Source organism: Gekko japonicus, unplaced genomic scaffold (assembly GCF_001447785.1).
Source record: "Gekko japonicus isolate JY-2015 unplaced genomic scaffold, Gekko_japonicus_V1.1 scaffold1346, whole genome shotgun sequence".
In the NCBI taxonomy this organism is placed as follows: domain Eukaryota; kingdom Metazoa; phylum Chordata; class Lepidosauria; order Squamata; family Gekkonidae; genus Gekko; species Gekko japonicus.
This window is the reverse complement of record NW_015162521.1, coordinates 202,353-211,178: the sequence shown is the minus strand read 5'-3', so window position 1 is coordinate 211,178 and position 8,826 is coordinate 202,353. Positions and strand designations below refer to the sequence as shown.

General features: G+C 44.0%; 1 protein-coding gene across 1 annotated transcript in view; it reads left to right on the top strand.

Moving 5' to 3' along the window:
* HSDL2 (hydroxysteroid dehydrogenase like 2) overlaps nt 1-8,826 on the top strand; it is a 36,276-nt gene that overhangs the window by 2,345 nt on the left and 25,105 nt on the right. Inside the window, exons 2-4 of the mRNA XM_015406228.1 lie at nt 3,077-3,240; nt 5,349-5,447; nt 6,117-6,231. Of these exons, the coding sequence (XP_015261714.1) occupies nt 3,077-3,240; nt 5,349-5,447; nt 6,117-6,231 (378 nt within the window). The remainder of the gene's footprint in view (nt 1-3,076; nt 3,241-5,348; nt 5,448-6,116; nt 6,232-8,826) is intronic.

Here is an 8,826-nt window from a genome sequence, read left to right as displayed (position 1 = left end):
GATCAATGAAACCTCAGACCTTTCTGGCTGCTGTCAGCCTATCCCCCCCCCCTTTCTATCGCTGGGGCCTTTTATTCTTCTCAGTCAAATCCCAGCCCCTGCCTCCCTTAGCTTACTCTAGAGGAGGTCCTTCCACCCCCTGAGGAGACCACTACACCAGAGGAGGACTTTATTCCTGTTAAGTCGCTCGCTTAACAAAGCAGTCGGAGAGTGATTCAGCAAGAACACAACTTTATTCTTCAACTCGAACACAACTCCAACACGGATCAACATCTGATAGCCAGAACAGCCTTTACATTGCGGCTGTCCTGCTTTTAAACATTCCCGGCTAATGTAGCCACACCCACTGTACAAATACCAACCAATAAGGTTGTTCACATAAGGACCAATCACGGATGTTCCCGCTCAGGGAGCTTGCTTGAAAGTGATTGGTTAGGTGCTTCCTGGACTAGTAACACGATTGGATGGATTTGGATCCTAGCCCAGGACGAAGCTTTACATTACACTTCAGTTAGATGTTTCACAACATATCATGCATTCAAGGCAGCTTTGAATACACTACAATTCCAAATGACACTCATGCTGGCTGTCTTTGCTCCCTGCTTGCTGTTTAGCTCCCCCCCCCCCAGGGGGGGCTTGCCTTGTCCTTCCCTCTGCTCTGCAATCATGCCATTACCCCTTTTTTTGGTTGCACGTATGCGCCCCCCCCCCATTCACCCTCAGGGCGTTCTGGAGCATGTCACACACCCTTTTTATTTTAGAGTTTATCTAGCCCTGTACAGATGACACATCCGCTTGTTGATTCACCAGGCAGAGAGGAAGAGCAGGCATGAGTGCATTGCCCAATGCAAACCCATGTAGGAAGGGCCCAGGAATATGCCCCCACCCTGTGGTCAGTGGCACTGATTTCTGAATGCTGCTGATCGTGGGGTGTGGGCATGCAAGCAGGCACTTCCTCTGTATGTTCACACTGTGCCGTTGACTTGGTGATGGCGCATAGGTGGGTGGGGGGTGGTGTGCTTGTTGTACCCACTGTCCCTCCGCATGTGGTGAGTTGGCCTGCGGATGGGTCATCTGCACAGGGCTTCTGAATATGGCCAATAAAATGAATTGGCAGGGGAGATGAACTCCGGCATATCCAAGGTTTTGAAAACATAGTGGCTCCAATCTGGTAAAAGCCCTTCAGGACAAATCCCATTACTACTTTTGTATTGATGTAACAGTTAACAACGAGGTTTTAACCACATTGTATTTAAGTGGTTCTGAGCTGAAGGAAATGAGTATAAGTAAAGAACTGGATTAATACTGGGGTCATTACAGGGTTCAGGTGTCATCCACTATAAGCAGGGGGTAGATAAATTCAGGTGGGTAGCCGTGTAGGTCTGAAGCATTAGAACAAAGTTAGTGTCCAGTGGCAACTTTAAGACCAACAGGGCTTGATTCTGGGTATGAAGTTTCGCATGCATGTACACTTCATCAGAAACACTTCATCAGGTAGACAAGTTGGACCCTGCTTTGCCAGCTTTTGGTGATTAACTACCAGGTGCCCGCTAGGGCTCTTGCAAAGAATGCTTGGCTATGCAGTCCCTGGTCTGCCCAGGTTCCATGAGATGCTTCCTATTTCTTTAAGTGAGCGTGCATCCTAAGAATAACTGACCCAAGTTTGTGCTCTGTATCTTGTAAACTTAACACACATCACTGAGCCACTGGGATTCTTTTTTTTTTTTTAAGTAAATCGTGGCAACAGGACTAAAATCAGCCTATTTGTGCTATAAACAACAAGCCTTAATACCCTTTACTTTTTCGGGTTGTTGTTGTTGTTACATTAAAGTAATTGGATTGGATCCAAAAAAATTCTAGCCATTAAGTGAAACACTTCCTACAAGTGTCTCACTTAGTTGAACAGAATCTTTGGATTCAACCCATTGTCAACGACATGTCAGATTTCTTTGCAGTAAATTTTTCTTGATTGTGACATCTTTTGATTCCGTTATCTGATTAGTAAGGTACTTCTTGCAGCAATAGCGTGATGAATACTACTTACTACATTCTCTGCTTATAAAGATAGCTCGGTGATGGAAGTTCCCTGGAGTTCATTTGCAGATGATTACAGCAAAGGCAGTAGTAAAGAACTCAGCAGCTGTACCAGAATTAATGTGAGATGTTGAAGTTAGCGTGTTTCTGAGATCTGGGCTATGCAAAGAATCAAAATGGGTGCTTTTCCATGTGGTTTCAGTTCATAAGGTGTGGAGACACATCATGTGGGTTTTGGTGATTTTGTACTTAATCAAGCAGTCCAGTGGCACCTTAAAAATGTATCTCACCATAAGCTTTCGTGAGTCAAATCTTCATTGGATGCATGTACATTTGTTTGTTTGTTTAGATTTGCTAGGCCACCCTTCCCTGCAAGCAGGGCTCAGGGCAGCTTACAACAGAGCAAAATGCAATAAATAATTTGATTTAAAACCAGCATTAAAATGACCTAAAAACACGTCAATAAATAAAACCATATACATTCTAAGATGGCGGAAAAAAGTGCATTTTATGCTGGAATGAATTTTGTTGATCTTTAAGGTGCCACTGGACTTCTGTTTAATTTTGCTACAACAGACAAACATGCTGCTACCCTTCTGGAATTATTATCAGAGTAAATCCCTGCAGATGTTGCAGTTGGGATGAACGTCCAGAGATGCAGTTTCTGGTGGCAATGCTACCATGGCATTCCAGTGTGTGACAGACTGCTTTGAGAAAAGGATGGCGTGAAGGCAAGACTGGACAGGAGCACAGATTTACATGCAACACTACTGTGATCTTCATTTTTGTGGAGCAATCAAAACTAGTTGTGTAATGCATACAACAAAGGCAAAAGCAGTGTATGCAAAATGGAACAAATTGGATTAAAAAAACACCTCTTACCAAGCACTCAAGTTTGGTGCGTTCTAATTGTAGTATTCAAGAACATGTTTAGTACTAAATTTCAGACTTCAGACAGTCTTTAGATAGAGAGCTGCACAATTAACTTTTCTAGCAGTTAACGAAATGATCTTCTCACTCCCAATTGTGTTTGTTCGCTTAGGAAGTTGAGAGGATGCACTCTTTTTATCACGGGTGCAAGCCGTGGCATTGGAAAAGCAATCGCCTTGAAGGCGGCCAAGGATGGGGCAAACATTGTGATAGCTGCCAAGACAGGAGTGCCGCATCGCACGCTCCCAGGAACCATTTACACTGCTGCGGAAGAAAGTAAGGATGACGGGCACTTGGGTGGTACGGCTACGGATTTCCAGGGTGTTCTGATTTCCAGATTATGTGGGGCTTCATCCTTGCATAGCTTTCCCTGGTGCTAATTTACCTGGACTCTCTTTCCACCAGTTCATATCTACCGGCCGGTCTATTTCACCCTTCTACTTGAATCAGAATGCAGTAAAGGGCTCTGTGCCCTGTCCTACACTGTTGAAATGGAAAGGAAGCCAATGTTAATAACATGCTTTTTGGCAGCCTTGTGCTCTGCTCTCTGAGCAAGGCGTAATCTTTAGACTGGAAACCTGCAGGCAGGGCTCTTCAGCTGTTTAGATGTATTTGTATGGTGGCCCAGGGGTTCCTAACACAAGATATGCTCTGCCCTTTCTTTAAGAGCCCCAAATGGCCCGTATAAAGTAATTTCATTTCTGTTTTCATAACAGTTTTTTAAGGTAGGTAAGCCTGAGTGAGTGGCTTGGGTTTCATATTCTCCTGGGTTTCATATTCACAAGCTGACACCCTCATTCTTTTATGGGCTCAAGGTAGCTTATATCATTTAAAACAATGGATGTGTGTATTTTTAAAGCTGCTCAAATGTCCTCCCAATGAAAGGAAATTGGAAGCCAGAGAACCAGGCATGTCTGTGAGTGGGGGGCGTGCACGGTTGCTTCCTGCCCTTCCCTGACTGTATTAGTGTTGGCAGTTGGAAGTTAAAGAGGGAGCGTCCTTGACTGAAACTGGATCTAGGCATGGCTGTAAAGATGAAGTCCTGTTTATAAGTGTCTCCGGAATATAGACTAAAACTATAAAGACCCAGATTTGGAGCTGGATGGCTATCTGTTCTTGCATCCGTTTGTTAATATTTGGCTACCAGATGAGCATTGTATACATACATCAATTGTATAGTGAAGGGTAATCTCTCCTAGGGTTGCCAACTGGCCTGGAGAATGCCCTGAGCCTTTAATAGAGGCCTACTGGGATGTTCTGTACCTCCATGCTGTGAAAAGTTTCAGTGGCCCATTTCCCCATATTAAGCTTCGGTTAAAGGGACGACATTTTTCTCCTGTTGGCAGCCTTTAATCTCTGATGTGTTAATGTTTTACAGCCCGAATCATGACAGCTGTGTAACTAGTTCTGCAAGCTCCAGGGAAAGCTGAGTAGGAGGCTGTTTGAGAAATATAAGCGTAGCGTGTCTGAGGGGAGTTTGTGAAGCAGTGTGAGAGGTTGGCTGTTAAGGGGGATAAAACCCCTCAAAAATCCCAATCGTCGTTCTCTAACCTTTGTGTGAACTTAAAGTAGCCCTTTGGATCTTTGCCTCCATTATTGTCAGGGCCCTCAGTTTAGTAAGTCTTTTGCTCTACAATGGAGGCTGTAATCCATATGCTTACATCTGGTGTTGAGCAGGGAAGGTTTGTTGGTACTTTAGTCTTGGACACAGCAGCTTTACTGAGAAGGAACTCTCTTGAATTTATTCTAGCACCATCAGTGTATGTAGTATTTGTAAGAACACAAGCCTAAAAAAAAGTTACATACCTACCCTAAGGGCTATATAATCTGAAATCCGTGTTTTGGATCATGATCTATGTTGGATGTAGGCTTTGGACTTTTTTTGGAAACTTCCCTGACAGTTCCGTTGAGTTATCATGGGTTGTGTATTATTTGTGGCTGTGGCCTGCCAGTGTGGTGTTGTGGTCAGAGTGGGAGACCCAGATTTGGATCCCCACTCTGCCATGGAAGCTCAATGGGTGACTTTGGGCCAGTCACACTTTCTCAGCCCAACCTACCTCACAGAAGAAGAGGAGATGATGATGATTGGATTTATACCCCGCCCTTCACTCAGTGTCTCAGAGCGGCTTACAGACTCCATTCCCTTCCCCTCCCCCCCACAGACACCCTACCCTGTAAGGTAGGTGGGGCTGAGAGAGCTCTTTGAAGAGCTGCTCATTTCAAGAACAGCTCTGAGAGAATTTATGACTGACCCAAGGTGGTTGTGACAGGATTGTTGTGAGGATAAAATGGAGGCGAGGAGAATGATGTAAGCTGCTTTGGGTCCCCGTTGCAGAAAGGGTGGAGTATAGATGGAGAAAATAAATACATTTTCTCTTTTCTAGTTGAAGCAGCTGGAGGAAAGGCGTTACCATGCATTGTCAATGTACGAGAAGAAGAGCAAATAGTTGACGCTGTGAATAAGGCTGTTCAGACATACGGAGGTAGGACCTAAGTTTGATTCTGCTGAATATGTTGCACATATTTATAATTAATAGAACACAACTGAACTGTTTTGTTTGTTAGTTAAGTGTGGGGAATTTCAGACAGGCGATAGATTCCGGAAGGGAACCGGTTCTCAAACGGGTTCTGGTCTGTCATTTCAGACAGAACCCGTTTAAGAACCGGTTCCCTTCTGGAATCTATTTGCCATTTCATACACAAACGCCTCAGTCCTGTTTAGGAACCGGGACTGAAGTGTTTTACCTGTCATTCACTTCCAAGTGGTCTCCAGTGCCTTCTCCCAGTTCTGATAAGCTTTTTTCCCGCCTTTTTTCACCCGCGCGGGCGATCTCCGGCTGTGTTTTGTTTTTTTTAACGTTCGATTTATAGCATTATAGCTCGAACGTTTTTTTAAAAAATCGATTACCCGCGCGGGAGGAAAACGGCGGGAAAACAAAGTGGTGCAAGTCTGAAATGCCAAACCGCTTCTGATCCGGCTCATTTCCGGTAGGGGCAAGCCCTGTGTGAAATGGCAGCCCTGTACCGGTTCACTTCAAAACGGATGATTGCCGGTTTGAAACCGGGTGAAACTGGGTAATGTGAAATTCCCCTGTGTTTCTACATGTCTAGTCTTTTTTTAAAAAAAAAATGCTGGTTTATTTTATAACCAGGGATAGATGTTCTTGTGAACAATGCAAGCGCTATCTCCTTGACTGGCACACTGGAAACGCCTACAAAAAAAGTGGACCTCATGATGAGCGCCAACACGAGAGGGACCTATCTCACGTAAGTGCTTACGGGTAAATATGGTTACATTTTAATTTTTTCCAATGATCAGGTTTAGGCAGGGGGGGATATCTGCTCTGTGTTTGAATTATGGGTAAATGCTCTGGATTTAGTGTTGCCTATTGGACAGGCAGATAGTTATGGGAGTGGACTGAGAGGAATAAGTTTTTAAGTCTATTTCAAGTAAGCCATGCTTGCTTCCGCTGCTCGAGGGCAGAAGCCTGCCGTTCTTGAAAGTGAAACAGACTTCCAGTGCTCTGTGCACATCCTGTGCTTGGGTAATCATAGCCAGATCTCTTCTAGATCCTCCCCTTTAAGAATTCATAACCTTTACCAAAGATTGCATTCAGTGTTCCCTCTAAGCTGAGTTAGTGTGAACTAGCTCAGTTTTTTAGCCTCCAGCTCACAGACTTTCATCTTAGCTCAGACTAATTTATGCAGTAGCCAAATCGCTCGCTCACAGCTTTAATGCCAGTAGATAACAAAGTAGAATTTTTGCTCACAAGACTCCTCAGCTTAGAGGGAGCATTGGCTTGCATTGTGTTTTCTTCTCTAGGTTTCTTCTGCCAGTTTCTGGGTTAGATCCTTCCTAGATTTCCTCAAATAGGTGGGCAATTTTCACTGATTCTCTCCTCCCATGGCAGCTCAAATGAGCCCCCCCAATGCAGCTGCTGAGGTACCGAGGACCCCCAGGAGTAGTGGGGAGCGGAGTATAGGAGGTCTCCCATGGAAGAAGGGGGATTGGTGAAAATCACCCTCCCCTGATGTGCCTATGGAAATCTAGGCAGAACCCAGCCTCTGTTTCTTTAGACTTTGTGCAGAAAATACATTTCTGGCCAGATCCTGTCCTCCTTATTCCTCCTTATTCCATCTCAAAACAGTATCTTGTGCAAGTAAAAAAAAGTAGAAAATAGTTGTAAACAGCCCTATTGGCCCTTGCCAAATCAAAAAAAAAGAAGCAAAATCACGCAGAACCTTTTATTCAGACCAAGCTGAAGGATGCAAAACATTGTGTAAGCTTTCAAGTTCTATAGCGCCCTTCATCAGGCAGATGTCACCAAAACTAAAAAATGAAGGAGGGAAAAGCAGATTTTCCAGGTCCAAGTCAAGCTGTGCAGCCTCAGTCACTTGTCTCTACCACTAGGCACACAAGCCTTTGGGGCTGCCAGGTGGGCAATATTTGCCAGATGCATGATCTGACAGTCTACTGTCATTTTCTTTTGTACTTTCATTTTTGGTCTGTTTAATTCCCCAGGATCATACCATGTTTGCACATCACCAGGCAAGAGTGGAGGGAACTGGCTTGATTCTTGGTGGCTGCACTGAGCGGGGCCAGGGAGCATGTTGACCACATTGTATGAATGGTGCCTCAAAGTGTCTCCCCCTTTTCCCCATAAAATGGAATGACATCATTTCTGGAGGGAGAGGCAAAGCCCTGCGCTTGAAAACTTTCTAGCAATGAGTGGTTGTGACTGACTTCCCTAACCCATGTGCCAATTTAGAGTTTCCCCATAAATTCTGGCATCTCCTTTGCTAGGACAAGTCTTTTCATTTTCACAACATGTTCACAGAGATGCCTCTCAGTTCTGAAATGTTGCATTGAAACAGTAATCAGCTAATTCTTAGCATTTTCTTACGCTTTTCATTTGGCTGTGTCCATGATGGTGAATTATTGCTTAAATCCACAGTTAACAGGAAGACCAGATGCTTGGGGTATAGATTCCTGAACCTGTCAGACTTTTAAAATATATTGTATATTGTATATAGGAGCTGCGGTGGCTCAAGTGGTTAAGACACTGAACTGCAGGCTGTGGAAGGTCGGTAGTTCAGGAGTTCGAGACCCGGGTGCCGCATGACGGAGTGAGCTCCCATCTCTAGTTCTAGCTCCTGCCAACCTAGCAGTTCGAAAGCAAGAAATTGCAAGTAGATAAATAGGTACCACTTCAGTAGGAAGGTAACAGTGTTCCGTGCGCCTTGGTGTTTAGTCATGCCGGCCACATGACCACGGAAATGTCTTCGGACAGCGCTGGCTCTTTGGCTTTGAAACGGAGATGAGCACCGCAACCCTAGAGTCGGATTCGACTGGCTTTCGAGCAAGGGAACCTTTACCTTTACGTTTGTATTGTATATATTGTATTGTATATATTTTATAAATATATTGTATTGTATACCTTTATAGACCTCAACATAGGCTACTTTTTTGAACAAATATTTGAGGAAGCTCCTTCCACATTCTAGAGAAACTCAAACTGCTTCAACTATGTGGCATGCAGGAAAACATTTCAAAAGAAACGCTAAATACTTTTGTAGTGTTCCCCCCCAAAGACCCATTGTAATGGAATTAAAGCATATTTGTTCCACAGACTTTTAAAAAGACAAATGCAACAATAAATAAGAAGACAGCAGATTAGACTTCCAGAAAAGTAAAATAAATGGAAACATATGTAAAATGAGCAACCAACAAGTGCTTCCTTGAGACTGACAAAAATTGGCACTGTGTCTGTAAATGATACAGGTTATGCACCAGAGATCTAGGAAAGGGTAACCAAAATGATCAAGGGGTTGGAACGCCTTCCTGGCAAGAAGAGACTAAAG